This window comes from Heliangelus exortis, chromosome 27 (assembly GCF_036169615.1).
Source record: "Heliangelus exortis chromosome 27, bHelExo1.hap1, whole genome shotgun sequence".
Taxonomy (NCBI): domain Eukaryota; kingdom Metazoa; phylum Chordata; class Aves; order Apodiformes; family Trochilidae; genus Heliangelus; species Heliangelus exortis.
Window position 1 is genome coordinate 2,117,680 of NC_092448.1, and position 13,353 is coordinate 2,131,032.

At 59.9% G+C, this 13,353-nt stretch overlaps 3 protein-coding genes and 1 long non-coding RNA gene across 4 annotated transcripts; 3 read left to right on the forward strand and 1 right to left on the reverse strand.

The window, feature by feature from the left end:
* The first annotated feature begins 393 nt into the window (after window positions 1–393).
* TTC24 (tetratricopeptide repeat domain 24) lies at window positions 394–5,533 on the forward strand. The gene is made up of 7 exons (XM_071726919.1): window positions 394–709; window positions 1,000–2,256; window positions 3,382–3,597; window positions 4,685–4,813; window positions 4,999–5,120; window positions 5,214–5,327; window positions 5,459–5,533. The coding sequence occupies exons 1-7, from the start codon at window positions 394–396 to the stop codon at window positions 5,531–5,533; spliced, it is 2,229 nt and encodes a 742-aa protein (XP_071583020.1).
* Window positions 5,534–5,609: 76 nt separating this feature from the next.
* On the forward strand, window positions 5,610–6,988 carry LOC139787601 (uncharacterized). The gene is made up of 5 exons (XR_011722669.1): window positions 5,610–5,683; window positions 5,782–5,893; window positions 6,156–6,217; window positions 6,299–6,341; window positions 6,952–6,988. It is a non-coding gene; the product is annotated as an uncharacterized lncRNA (long non-coding RNA).
* Window positions 6,989–7,297: 309 nt separating this feature from the next.
* On the forward strand, window positions 7,298–9,239 carry NAXE (NAD(P)HX epimerase). The gene is made up of 6 exons (XM_071727050.1): window positions 7,298–7,534; window positions 7,881–7,989; window positions 8,067–8,177; window positions 8,286–8,399; window positions 8,491–8,638; window positions 8,728–9,239. Exons 1-6 carry the CDS (start codon window positions 7,350–7,352, stop codon window positions 8,928–8,930), a joined length of 870 nt encoding a protein of 289 aa, XP_071583151.1. The 5' UTR covers window positions 7,298–7,349; the 3' UTR covers window positions 8,931–9,239.
* LOC139787754 (G patch domain-containing protein 4) lies at window positions 9,202–11,363 on the reverse strand. The gene is made up of 7 exons (XM_071727049.1): window positions 11,225–11,363; window positions 11,025–11,098; window positions 10,830–10,913; window positions 10,559–10,666; window positions 10,308–10,405; window positions 10,123–10,173; window positions 9,202–10,006 (listed from the first exon to the last, which is right to left on the reverse strand). Exons 1-7 carry the CDS (start codon window positions 11,298–11,300, stop codon window positions 9,556–9,558), a joined length of 942 nt encoding a protein of 313 aa, XP_071583150.1. The 5' UTR covers window positions 11,301–11,363; the 3' UTR covers window positions 9,202–9,555.
* Window positions 11,364–13,353: the final 1,990 nt, after the last annotated feature.

Below are 13,353 nucleotides of genomic sequence, written 5' to 3' on the forward strand. Positions count from 1 at the left end.
CAACCCACAGACCTGACACCCAGCAGACCAGCAGACCAGCAAACCCAGTAAACCCAGTAAACCCAGTAAACCCAGCCCCAGCGCCTACCACCGGCTCCCAGGGACACCCAGGGGCTGGCTCTGTCACCCAGCCCCCACCCGGGACAGCCGGGGGCTGACTGTGTCACCCAGTCCCCACGCGGGACAGTGAAAGGCTGGCTGGGTCACCCAACACCCACCCGGACCAGCCAGGGGCTGGCTGTGTCACCCTCCACGTGGGACAGTGGTGGGGTCGGCTGTGTCTCCCACCACCCACCCGGGACAGCCAGGGGCTGGCTGTGTCACCCACCCCCACGCGGGACAGTGGTCGTGTTGGCCGTGTCACCCCCCGGCTGACAGCCGCACCTCGTTGCCATGGCACCGGGCTCCAAGCCAGCGATGGTGAAACCGGAGCCAGCGGGGCCATCGCGGGCTTTGCCTCCTCCCGCAGGAGGGGACCCGGCTTTGTCCCGCTCCACGCACGACCGTGACCTTTCCTCGCCTCCTGGAAGCTTCACTCCAGCACCAAGCGCCACGTTCCGGCTTCTATCACTCGGGGACGTGGGGGGGGTCCCGCTCCGGGGGGTCTGTGGGGGTTTTCCAGGCCCCCCGAGCCCCTTTGGTGACATTTTGTGGCAGCGCTGTCCCCGTGTCCCTCCTCTCAGCACCTTCCTCATCCACGGAGCAAGCAGTAAGTCCACGCGACCGGGGATTCTGCTTCCCAAAAAACCCACCCAAAGCCCCACGCGGGACCCCCCCTCTTCCCTCCCTGGCTTTGCAGGGGGCAGGAACCCATCACAGAACTTGAGCTGCTGGGGGGGCCCCCGTGGGAAGATCTTTGTCCTCCCTGAAACTTTAAACTTAAAACTTCCCTAATTTGGGTACAAGCTCAGATCCAACCGGCTTTAAAAACAACACAACCCGACTGCTGCTGGTGTCAACCCCCCAGGACCCTCCCTGCCTGTTGTGTCTCTCCTGCAGGCAGGACCCTCCCCCTGCCCATGGCTTCGGAGGATGATGCTGCCCCAGGAATGCACCCCGTGGGCCCCACAGCTCCCGTGGACCCCGCAGACCCCAAGATCCCCACAGCCCCCGTGGCCTCTGCAGCCCCTGTGGTTCCTGCAGCCCCTGTAACCCCCACAGCCCCCACAGCCCCCGTGGACCCCGCAGACCCCAAGACCCCTGCAATCCCCGTGTTCCCTGCAGCCCCCGTGGCCCCCACAGCCCCCACAGCCCCCGTGGGCCCCACAGCCCCCGTGGGCCCTGCAGCCCCTGTAACCCGTGTGGCCCCCACAGCCCCCGCAGCCCCCGTGTCCCCGGCAACACCCGTGGCCCCCGTGGACCCTACAGCCCCCGTGGGCCCTGCAGCCCCTGTAACCCCCATGGTCCCTGCAGCCCCCGTGGGCCCCACAGCCCCCGTGGCCCCGGCAACACCCGTGGCCCCCGTGGACCCTACAGCCCCCGTGGCTCCTGCAGCCCCCACAGCCCCCGTGGCCTCTGCAGCCCCCGTGTCTCCTGCAGCCCCCGTGGGCCCCGCAGCCCCCGCTGTCAGGAAGAAAAGCCAGAAGAAAGAGAAGAAGGCCGAGGCTGGGGAAGATGCTCAGAAAGGAGGAGATGAGGCAGCGGGGTTGGTGGCCAAGATCGAGGGTTTGACCCACGCGGGACACCGGGCGCTGGAGCTGGGCAAGGGGGAGGAGGCAGTGGGGTGCTTCAGGAAGGCGTTTCGGCTCTCGGGGGGCACAGGGAGCCCCCGGGTCCGTAGGGTTTGTGCCTTCAACCTGGGAGCTGCCTATCTGGAGGCCGGGAAACCCAAAAAGGCTCTCGGGTTCCTCCTCCAATCCCAACCCTCGGACGGGGAGAGCGAGAAGTACTCGGGGGATTTTTCTTTCAACATCGGAGCGGCTCACAAAGGACTCCGGGATTTTTCTAAGGCTCTGGAGTATTTTGGCAAAGCCGGTGCCCCCCGTGGCGTGGCAGGGGCTGGCAGCCGAGCGGGGACCTGCGTGTGGATGGGATGCTGCTACCTGGGGCTGCGGGCTCCGGCCCGGGCCGCCCGCTGCTTCTTGGATGCTGCTGGGATTTACGCGGCTGCCGCCAGCCCCGAGGCTGCCGCGGTGGCTCTGAGCAAGGCGAGTGGCTCCATGCTCCAGAGCCGAGGATTCCAGGTGGCCGAAATCGCCGGGGTCCTCGCCCAGTGCCGCTCGCTCTGCGAGAGCCTCCCGGACCCGGCTCTGCAAGGTGAGGAGGGGCAGCACCCGCAGCTCTGGGTGCCCGAAGTGTCCTGGTTTGGGTCAGGAGAAAGGGGGTTTTCTGGCTTGGGATTTTGCTTTCAGCTCGGTCTCTTGTAAGGAGCCAGAAGGCGTTTTATTAATTATTAATTATTATTTAATATTATAATAATTGTATTATTATTTATTATATATTTATAGTATTTATTACATTAACTAGATTTTAATAATTTGAGAATTATAATTATATTAATATATTAATATAATAGATTGACATTTTATTAATATATTAATGTAATAAATCAAAATTATAAATAATAATTAATATTATTAATTGTAAATTAATTGTAAATTAATTGTAAACCTGAAGTGAACAGCAAGTTTCTCAGGCAGTGGCTGCTGCTGGGACTGATTTTAGAGTTTTTTATGGATTTTAGGGTTCCCTGTTTAGAGTTCCAGGCAGAGCCTGGGGTGCAGAACCAGGGACACTGCTGGGTTCTGAGGAACATTTTGTGCTCCAGAAAGAGAAAAGGAATAAAGAGGTGACACCTGGAACCCTCCTTTAGGGAGGAGCAGACAAGAGAAATGACCAGAATTGACCAAACAGAGGATTCCATCCCATCCACATCAGATTTGGGATAAATTGGAGGGGTCACCAGGGTCAAACCCCTTCCCTTCCCCTTCTTCCCCTCTCCCTCTTTGCTTCAGCATCCTGGGAGGATTCCATCCCTTCCTCTGCCTCTGCTCCTGATCCTTTCCAGCCTGGATCTCTGTCTTCCTGCCTCCAGCTCCCAACTGCTCCCAGAATTCCAGCCTGGACTTTCCCAGGGCTGCCCTGCAGCCTGGGTGGTGACGTGAGAGTTACTGGGGGAGAGGGGGCAGGAACCTGGGATCAATTTTCCTGTAGATTTGTAGAGATTTGGTAATTTTTCCTTTTTATCATTACTGTTCCATTAAAGCTGGGTAGTTTCCATCCCATAAATCTCCCTCTCCCTTATTTTTTTTCCTTCCTTTATCATGGAGGGGGTTTGGATTCACACAGAGCATCACTTACTGGGTTAATTGCCAGCCCAGCATCAAACTGGGACACTCAGGACCCAGCACCCCCACCCAGACTTTCTCCTCCACCCCACAGGGAAACTCTACAACGAGATTGGGCTGGGCTACTCCCAGCTCCACATCTTCTCCCTGGCTGCTGAGAGCTTCGAGAGAGCCCTCGCTCTCTGCAGCCGAACCGGACCGGACCGGGCCAGAGAAGCTGCGGTGCTGCAGAACCTGGGTGCTGCCCACAACGCCCTGCACAGCTTCAGCACCGCCCTGGGCTGGCACCGCCGGGCACTGGCACTGCACAGTAGGTCACCCTGGCACCTCTTGCTCCTGGCTTTTCCCTTCCTGGGGGGAGTGTGGATCAGCTGGAAGGCAGGAGGGCTCTGCAGAGGGACCTGGACAGACTGGAGAGTTGGGCTGATCCCAAGGGGATGAGGTTCAACACAACAACCCCATGGGGAGTTCCAGGCTGGGCACAGAGTGGCAGAAAGGGACCTGGGAGTCTGGATTGCCAGGAAGCTGAAGAGGAGCCAGCAGTGTGCCCAGGTGGCCAAGAAGGCCAATGGCATCCTGGGCTGGCTCAGGAACAGCGTGGCCAGCAGGTCCAGGGAAGGGATTCTGCCCCTGTGCTCAGCCCTGGGGAGGCCACAGCTTGAGTCCTGTGTCCAGTTCTGGGCCCCTCAGCTCAGGAAGGAGATTGAGGTGCTGGAGCAGGTCCAGAGAAGAGCAAGGAGGCTGGGAAGGGATCCAGCAGAATTCCTGTGAGGAAGGGCTGAGGGAGCTGGGGGTGTTGAGGCTGGAGAAGAGGAGGCTCAGGGGAGACCTCATCACTCTCTCCAACTCCCTGAAAGGAGGTTGGAGCCAGGGGGGGTTGGGCTCTTTTCCCAGGCAACTCTCAGCAAGACAAGAGGGCACAAGAGGTCTCAAGTTGTGCCAGGGGAGGTTTAGGTTGGACATTAGAAAGAATTTCTTTCTGGAGAGGGTGCTCAGCCATTGGAATGGGCTGCCCAGGGAAGGGGTGGATTCTCCATCCCTGGAGATATTTCAAAAGAGCCTGGATGTGGCACTCAGTGCCATGGGCTGGGAACCACGGGGGGAGTGGAGCAAGGGTTGGACTTGATGAGCTCTGAGGTCCCTTCCAACCCAGCCAATTCTATGATTCTATGATTCTATGAAGTGTGCTGCCTCGGGATGGAGCCCTGTGTTTGCCAGGCTGCCTGGGGTGGGGGGGGGTGTGTGGGTGAATCCCAATCCCTGGAGGTGTTTGAAAGCCCTGGAAATATGGTGCTGCAGGATGTGGTTTAGCACAGGACTCAGGGGAGTTGGAGTGGATGATCTGGGAGGTCTTTCCCAAGCAGGATGCTGGGATTCTGTGGGATTCTGTGTTGCAGGTGCCCTGGGGAACCGGCGGGCACAGGGGCAGTGCTTTGGGAACCTGGCCCACGCCTGCAGCCAGCTCAGGGACCACGAAGCTGCTGCAGAGAATTATCTGCACGCCTTGCAAGCCTTCCGGGACTCGGGTAAGGGGGGCACAGGAAAACCGTCCCTGCCTTGGGGACTCTGGAGCACCCGGATGCCACATGGCATCAAGCCAGGCATGCCCTGGATCCAACCTGATCCATCACTGGGTCAGTGATGCTCCCTCCCCAAGGCCTCAGGGAGGTCCAGCACTGGTCCAGCACTGATCCTGCCCTTTGCCCCCCAGGGGACATTCAGGGGCAGTGGCAGGCGTGTGAGGGGCTGGGAGCAGCCCACTTCCACCTGGGAGCCCCCCAGAAAGCCATCAGGTACTACAAGGAGGCCCTGACTTTGCTTTCCCACTGCCAGGTAAAGCTCACTGGGGAAACCCCCAAGGCTGGACGTGCACCCTGGGGGGACTGTCCCGGCCCAGGGGACAGACCCAGGCTCTCTCCTCTGCAGGACACCCCCAGAGCTGCCCGTGAGCAGGTTGTGCAGAAGCTGACTGAGGCCATCCAGCACCAGCTCTGCCTCCGGGGCCACCTCTCCCAAAGGGGTGGCTGGGACCCCACACCAGTGAGCATCACCCCGGGGCTGGGGCAGATCAGGGTGCTGGGAACTGACACCCCAGCTGGGGGGGGGGTGTGTGTGGAGTTGGGTGGGCAGAGGGATGCAGGAATTCCCAGGCTGTCCCTCCATCCTAGCAGGACCCCAGCCAGCTGGAGTTTTGCTCCAGGCTGCCCCACACCAGCAGGACAGGGCTCCGGCAATGCAAGGTGTGAGTAGAAAAGCTGCTGTCCTGTCCCTCCCTCCTCTGTGGATGGATTCCCAGTGAGATAAATCTTCCTTCAACCACAGGTCCTTCAGAGAAAAAAAACAGGCTGGGGCTGAGCTGCACAAGACTGTGCCCAGAGCACCTCCTGGGTGTTCAGGTAAGAAGGTGACAACTAAAACCCAACTTGCTGAAGCCACAGAGCCCATCCCAGGGGCTGCTGTCAGACTCCTGCCTATTTGCCCTTTCTCCTTGGAGACAAAGCAGTGGCCCTGCCTGGCAGCCCCACACCAGAGACCCGGGACCCACGCAGCCACCTGGACACCTCTGGGGAGGATGAGGATGGTCCAGGGCATCACAGTCCTAACAGGTGGGTGGGCGAGGGGGAGGCACCCCAAAACAGCTCCTTGCACCCAAACACCTGCACGGCAGCAGCCACTGGCATCACCCTGGGGCCTTCTTGGGATTCAAGGAGGAAATCCAGAGGTTTTTAAAGATGTGTAGTTCTGGGAAGCAGGTTCGGGGTGATTCAAGCTGGCACCAGGGAAAGTTTCAGTAACGATGCAGTAGTGGAGAGTTTGGCACATGAATCTCCATCACCTCCATGTGAGTGGTTTCTGCTTTGCTCCCAGTGACCCAAACACCACTCGGTGCCCACCCTTGGCCCTGCCATGCCACCCCAGCACCCGTCCCAGTGAGTACCAAACACAGCCAGGGCTCCCTCTCCTCCCAGCTCAAGCTGAGGGCTGTGGATAACACCCCCTGCATTCCACAGGGGGATGTGCCCACCAGAAACTCCAGCACAACAACCCGGAGCGGTGGGTGATGGGCTGGGGGAGTGGGTGAGGGAGTGGATGGGAGGTGTGGGATCCAGGGTGTCCTCTCTGGGGAGGGTTCAGGGATGGAGACCCCCACCCCCTGCAGTGCTTGGGACACCCCTTGCTCCTCACAACAGCCATGACCCCAAAATCAGAGACTGGTTTGGGTTGGAAGGGACCTTAAAGCTCCCCCAGTGCCCCCCCTGCCATGGGCAGGGACCCCTCCCACAGCCCAGGGGGTTCCAAGCCCCATCCAAGCTCCAACATTTCCAGGGATGGGGCAGCCACAGCTTCTGGGGGTGACCTGGGGCTCAGCACCCTCACCTCAAAGAATTTCTCTCTCCCTCCCCAAGATCTCCTCTCCATCTCCCCTCTTGCAGCTGGAAACCCTTCCCCCTCATCCCATCCCTCCAGGCCCTTGTCCCAAGTCCCTTCCCAGCCTTCCTGGATCCCTTCAGGCACTGGGAGGTGCTCTGAGGTCTCCCCATTGCACCCTTCTCTCCTCCCGATTGAACAACCCCAAGTGTCCTCTATGGGATCCCCTTCTCGCCCCATTCTGCACCCCCTGGGGACCCCCCCGTAACACTCCGGTGGCCTCGCTGTCCCCCAGCTCCGGTGACACCACGGCTGCCACCACCGGCTGCCAGGAGCCCCGCACGGGGAGGAGGATCCTGTCCCTCATCTGCAGCCTCGTGTGACACAGGACACGGGGAGGGGACACCGGCCGGACCGGGGCAGCAGAACGGGCCGAGCCGCTTCACGGTGCTTGACCCAACACGGTTTTAAATTTTAATCCTTTGCCGTCCTCCTTTCCGTGCGGGGGCCTGGGGGGGCGGGGGATTGGACCTCGGGCTCCAAGCCGGGGCTGCCCCGGGACACGGTGATGGGAACCGGTACCGCCTCCCTCCCTCCCCCCGCACCGCAATGGCTGCTCCGCCCCGCTCCTCCCGCGCCTGCTCGGTGCCGATCCGCGGGCCGAACCGCTGCGAACCTGGGCGGTCCCGCCTCATGCAGAGGCCACGGGCACTGCTGGGATTGGGCCTGGGGCTGCTGCTGGCGGCGGGGGCCCGTGGGGGTGGGCGCTGCCCGAACCGGCTCTGGGAGCGGGTCTGGGAGCGGGACCGGTGCCACCCGCACCGCACCATGCACGGCCCTAACGCGGGGTCCGGCCCGCGGGGTCTGCGCTTCCTCGGGTAGGGCTGCGGGACAAAGGGGGGGGGACGGGACCGGGGCAGATGCGCTGCAGGAAGGGGGGGAAAGTACCGGGGGGTTCGGGGGGTGCAGGGGATGTTTGGGGGTGCGGCGGGTGACGGGCACAGGGGGGGAGGGGGGGTTGGGTAGGACCCGGGGGGTGCAGGGGATGTTTCGGGATGCGGGAGGTAACGGGCACAGGGGGGGAGGGGGGTTGGGCAGGACCCGGGGGGTGCAGAGATGTCTGGGAGGGGGGGGATGGACCCCGTCCCTCCGCTCCCCCCCTCGCTGGTTCTTTGTGAGCCGAGGGGTCCCAGCTGCCCCCCGACACCCCCCGTCCCTCCCCAGGCAGGAGGAGGCCCAGGCCATCGACCAGGAGCTCTTCACCGAGTACAAGTTCAGCGTGGATCAGCTGATGGAGCTGGCAGGGCTGAGCTGTGCCACCGCCATCGCCAAGGTGGGCACAGGGGGTGTGGGGATGCCCGACCCCCTGCCATGGCCCCACATCACCCTCTGCCTCCTGTCCCACGCCAGGCTTACCCACCCAGCTCCTTCACCACCAGCCAGCCCACCGTGCTGGTCGTGTGTGGACCGGGGAACAACGGCGGCGATGGCCTTGTCTGTGCCCGGCACCTCAAAATGTTTGTGAGTCCCTCGTGCCCCCTTAGGGAGGGTGCCCCTGCCCATCCCCCCCCCCCCCTGCTCCCACCAGCTTTGGGGTCCCCGCTCTTCAGGGCCTTTCTGCTCTTGCAGGGCTACGAGCCAACCGTGTATTACCCCAAACGCCCCAGCAAGCCCCTCTTTGAGGGTCTGACCACCCAGTGCCACAAGATGGACATCCCCTTCCTCACGGAATTCCCGGCTGAGGTGAGGAGCAGCCCCCGGGGAAAGCAGCAGCCACCCACCCTCAAGGGTTGTTCCCAGGGCTGTTTTTTACTGCCTGCCCTCCCTGCCACAGGCTGCCCTCATCGATGAGCTCTACGGGCTGGTGGTTGATGCCATTTTCGGGTTCAGCTTCAAGGGAGCAGTGCGGGAGCCTTTTGGCAGCATCCTCAGCACCCTGGAGCGCGTCACGGTGCCCCTTGCCAGCATTGACATCCCCTCGGGTGAGTGATTCCCAAACCCACGGGGAGGGAAGGAAGTGCCCAGCCGGGGTTTTCCCAGCTCCAGCCCAGCCTTTTTGGGTTTTTTGCAGGCTGGGATGTGGAGAAGGGGAAGGCAGATGGGCTCCAGCCCGACATGCTCATCTCGCTGACGGCACCCAAGAAGGCAGCGACGCATTTTGTGGGGCGTTACCACTTCCTTGGGGGGAGGTTTGTGCCCCCTGAGCTCCAGAAAAAATACGCCTTAAACCTCCCACCCTACCCCGGGACAGACTGCGTCCTGCAGCTGACTTAGGGCTGGGGGGTCACGGGGAGCCTGGGCTGCTGGGCTAGGAGCAAAATCCTACCAAAGCCCCAGCTCTCTGCTGGGAGGATGCTCAGCACCTCACTGGGCTCGGGTCCAACCCAGTTCTGCCTGTGGGATCCCAGTTTCCTGCAGAGCAAAGCCCCCAGGAGCTTGGGATTGCCAGGGGGGTCTGTTTGGGGTTGCTGCTTAATTTGAATGCTTCTAGGTGAGGAGGTGATGCAGGGTCCCATGGCCTGCCACGTATCTTGCACTTGAAGAGTTTCACTGCAATAAAGATTTATTAGTGCCCTTAAAAAATATTTCCATGCTCTGTAGGGGCTGTTCCTTTGTGTCCCCCTGTCACAAACCCACTGCAAATGGGTCCCTGCTCCAGAGCTTGGTGGGGACTGGGGTCACCCCTGACATGAGGAAGGCTCAGGGAGTAACACAGCTCGATCCAGCTCCAGACCAACCATCCCAGCTCAGCATCCCCACACAACTGGGCCACTGAGCAGGGCTCCACCTGGGGAGAGCCCAGAGAACCCCTGAGTGCCCACTGGTGCCAGCAGGCAGGACCAGGACCCTCAGCCAGATGGTACCAGCAGCTGCATGGCACAGCAGCCTTGGGCCCTGCTCACTCTGGCTCCCTCTTCCTTTTCTTCCTCTTTTTCCTGGGGCTGTGCCCAGCCTGGTCTGGTCCACCTGTGTCTTCTGGAGGTAGCTCTGTTTCAGCTGGCTCTTCCTTATTCTCCTTCTTATTTTTCTTTTTTTTCTTCCTCTTTGCAGCCTTTCCTGCCACATCCTCTTCCCCAGTTGGCTCCTGACTCTTCTTTTTCCTCTTCACCACCTTTCCTTCTCCCACAGCCTCCTCTCCGCTTGGCTCCCAGCTCTGCAGCTCCTCAGGATTGGCTCTGTTTCTGGACTGTTTCTTTTTTTTCTTCTTCTTTTCCCTTATCTCTGCTGGGGAGCTGCTCTCCAGGGGCTCAGCCTGCTGCTCCCTGGGGGGATACCTGGCCAGGAAAGCTTTCTCCTGCTCCTCCAGCCGTGCCAGCTTGGCACTCATGGTCAGGCCGTGCCGGGCACCCCTGCAACCATTGTGAGGAGTGGGGATCCAGCACCTCTCCAGCAGGGAATATCCCCCCCAGCCTCCTCAGAAGCCCCTGCCAAGAGGGGGGGGAACAGCCCCACACCAACCACTCACTTGTGTGCTGTGCGGCCACCGCACGCTCGCACCAGCTCCTCGTCTGTCAACCTGTGGGAAATGGGGGACGTGTCACCCCCCAGCATCAGCACGGGGGGGTGGAGGGAGGGATGGATGGGTGGATGGATGGATGGATAAGGGCTCCCCCTCCCAGCCCCCATCTCTCCCCTCTGCCCCAGCCTTGCCTCCTGGCTGAAGAGAGATCCAGCTTCTCCTCCTCGCTGCTCTCCGAGCCAGAAGGCTGCTCCGTGGGCTCCTCCCCGCCCGCTGTGAGCGTGGCTGACTGCAGTGGGGAGAGGCAGAAGGGCCATGGGAAAAGGGGGGCAAAGAAAAGGGGGAGGGCCCTGGGGACCCCAGCAGCAACGAGCAAGAGGGGGTGCAGCAGTTCGGGAGGAGCCCAGCTGCTCTCTCCGAGCCGCATTCCTGTCGTGGTTACCTTGACAAAGCGGCCGTAGAGCATCCCACCCGCACTGCCGGCCCTGCGGGGCTTCTTGGTGCTGACCCGCACCCCCTGCCCCGCAACCGCCCTGACCGAGACGCCGTCCTGCGGGGACAGAGATGCCGAGACTCCCAGGGCTCCGCACCGGGGACTTTGCCTCCTCCAGCACCACCGCGGCCCCCGCAGCGCGAAGGCCACCGAAGGGACCATCCCAGCACCACCGGGGACCCCCCCGCCGCATCCCCCAAAACCCCCACCCGCGCCCGACCTCCACGGCGATGTTGGCCGCTGCCTTGTTGAAGAGGTGGTCCCACCAGTGGAAGGAGAAGAGCTCCGCCGCGTCGTGTCCCACCTGCAGGGGACAGAGGAGGCACCGCCACTGCCACAGCCCGGGGGAGGAGGGGGACCGGGCAGGGCGACCGAGACCCCTCCCCACCCCCCCATCCCGGGGTCCGCCACTCACCCCCGCCGTGTCACACTTCAGCTTCACCCGGATGGCCTCGGCGATGCCGTCCTCCCGCTTCCCCAAGCCCTGCCCTGGGGACAAGGACACCGGGCACCCCGTCACCCCCCGGGCAGAGCCCACCGGGGATGCGGTGGGGGGGTCCCCGGAGGGGGTGGCAGGGAGGAGGAGGGTGGAGGGGTTCCCTGGGGGGTTCCCACCTCGCCGCCAGCCGTGCCGCCGCAGCTGCCGCTCCGCAAACCGCATCCCGCGGCCCCGAGGGTCCCCGGTGCTCATGGCGGAGACCCCGGGGGAACCGGGAGCCGGCGGGGTGAGGAGAGGGACTGCGCATGCGCGGGGAAAGCGTGGGAGGGAGGGGCTGCGCAAGGGCGGTGAGAGCGGTGTCTGCGCATGCGCACGGGGAGGGGACAGGACGTGTACATACATTAACACACGTGTATATACATTAACACACATGTACATACAGTAACACATGTACATGTACACACGCATGTACATACACGTGCGCATACATGTACACACATGTATAAATACATGCAGAGACACGAGCACATACATATACACACGTGTACACACATACACGCATGTACATACATGTACAGACACATGTACACACCTGAACACACACCTGTACACACACGTACAAACGTACACATATACACACATGTACACACACATGTACACATGTACACAAATATACACATATACACACATGTACTTATGCATGTACACATGTTCACACCTGTTCACACCTGTTCACACGCACATGCAGACGTGTACGCACATGTACACACATATGCCCACATGTGCACACACATTCACATACACACGCATGCACACACGCACACACGTGTACACACACATACACACATGTACATACATGCACATACGTGTGCATGCCCAGACACGTGTACACGGACACGGGGGGACACGCGTGTGCACACATGTAGACACAGGCAGTCATACAAGTACACGCGTGGACACGTATGTGCACACTCACACACGTGTACGGGTGTCGAGGGCTGGGAGCCCCTGGGAGATGTCCGGGAGCTTCCAGCCCCTCCCACTCCAAATCCCAAAAAATTCCAAAAAATTCCAAAAAATTCCAAAAAGTTCCAAAAAAATCCAAATTCCAAACCTCCAGCCCTGGATCTCAAACCCAAAGAGCGAGCACAGAAAATTCCCCGTGGCCCAAACCCTCCTGTGGGACCCCACCCCCTGCACCCCACCCAATAATTGGATTTTTGGGGTTCCCTTAATGCCCCCCGCAAAGCTCCAATGTTCCCCCCATGCTGGAAAAAGAAAAAAGGAAAGAAAAAAGGAAAAAGGAAAAGGAGAAAGAAAAAAGGAAAAGGAAAAGGAAAAAGAAATGGAAAAAGAAAAAAGGAAAAAGAAAAAAGGAAAAGGAAAAAAGGAAAAAGGAAAAAGGAAAAGGAAAAAGGAAAAGGAAATGGAAAAAGAAAAAAGGAAAAAGAAAAAAGGAAAAGGAAAAAAGGAAAAAGGAAAAAGGAAAAGGAAAAAGGAAAAGGAAATGGAAAAAGAAAAAAGGAAAAAGAAAAAAGGAAAAGGAAAAAAGGAAAAAGGAAAAAGGAAAAGGAAAAAGGAAAAAGGAAAAGAAAAAAGAAAAGGAAAAAAGAAAAAAGGAAAAAGGAAAGGGAAAAAGAAAAAAGGAAAAGGAAAAGGAAAAAGGAAAAAGAAAAAAGGAAAAAGGAAAAGCGAAAAAAGGAAAAAGGAAAAAAGAAAAAAGGAAAAAGGAAAGAGGAAAGAGGAAAAAGGAAAAAAGAAAAGCGAAAAAAGGAAAAAGGAAAAAAGAAAAAGGAAAAAGGGAAAAAGAAAAAAGGAAAAGGAAAAGGAAAAAGGAAAAGGAAAAAAGAAAAAAGAAAAATGGAAGAAGGAAAAGGGGATGGGACATGGGGGGAGGGGTCTCACTGCGATCCCCGGGGCTGCCCTGCGGGGACCGAGACACCGGGGAAGGGACACCGGAACCGGACCCCCGGAACCGGACCCTGGGGGGGGTCCCCTTGCCGCGCCCCCCGCTCCTCGAGACTCAGCCCCGGGCCTGGGAAGGGGGAATCGCAGCTCGGGAACGGTTCCGGTGCCTCCGGTTCCATCACCGGGAGTGCTGCCACCCCCCCGCCCCAAACACCCCGGCTCCGAACCGGGACCGCCCCAACCGGGATCTCCGGTATCTGCGGGAACCAAGTCCCGCCCCGGGGGACGGCACCGGGTTCGCCAGGCTGCTGGATGGGGTTGGACCGGTACCGCGTACCGGAGGGCACCGGGGTGCAGCGGCAAGTGGTTCCAAGGGGAACCGGAACCACTGGGACTG

Bases quoted from the DNA above. Each gene is read 5' to 3' on its own strand.
- LOC139787754 (XM_071727049.1), bottom strand. From the start codon at position 11,300: ATGAGCACCGGGGACCCTCGGGGCCGCGGGATGCGGTTTGCGGAGCGG. The intron at 10,914-11,024 runs GTGAGTGGCGGA...TGTCCCCTGCAG, and splicing joins TGAAGTGTGACACGGCGGGG to GTGGGACACGACGCGGCGGA. The intron at 10,406-10,558 runs GTAACCACGACA...TCCCCACTGCAG, and splicing joins TCTACGGCCGCTTTGTCAAG to TCAGCCACGCTCACAGCGGG.
- NAXE (XM_071727050.1), top strand. From the start codon at position 7,350: ATGCAGAGGCCACGGGCACTGCTGGGATTGGGCCTGGGGCTGCTGCTG. The intron at 8,178-8,285 runs GTGAGTCCCTCG...CTGCTCTTGCAG, and splicing joins CCCGGCACCTCAAAATGTTT to GGCTACGAGCCAACCGTGTA. The intron at 8,639-8,727 runs GTGAGTGATTCC...GGTTTTTTGCAG, and splicing joins CAGCATTGACATCCCCTCGG to GCTGGGATGTGGAGAAGGGG.
- TTC24 (XM_071726919.1), top strand. From the start codon at position 394: ATGGCACCGGGCTCCAAGCCAGCGATGGTGAAACCGGAGCCAGCGGGG. The intron at 710-999 runs GTAAGTCCACGC...TCTCTCCTGCAG, and splicing joins CCTCATCCACGGAGCAAGCA to GCAGGACCCTCCCCCTGCCC. The intron at 3,598-4,684 runs GTAGGTCACCCT...TCTGTGTTGCAG, and splicing joins CCGGGCACTGGCACTGCACA to GTGCCCTGGGGAACCGGCGG.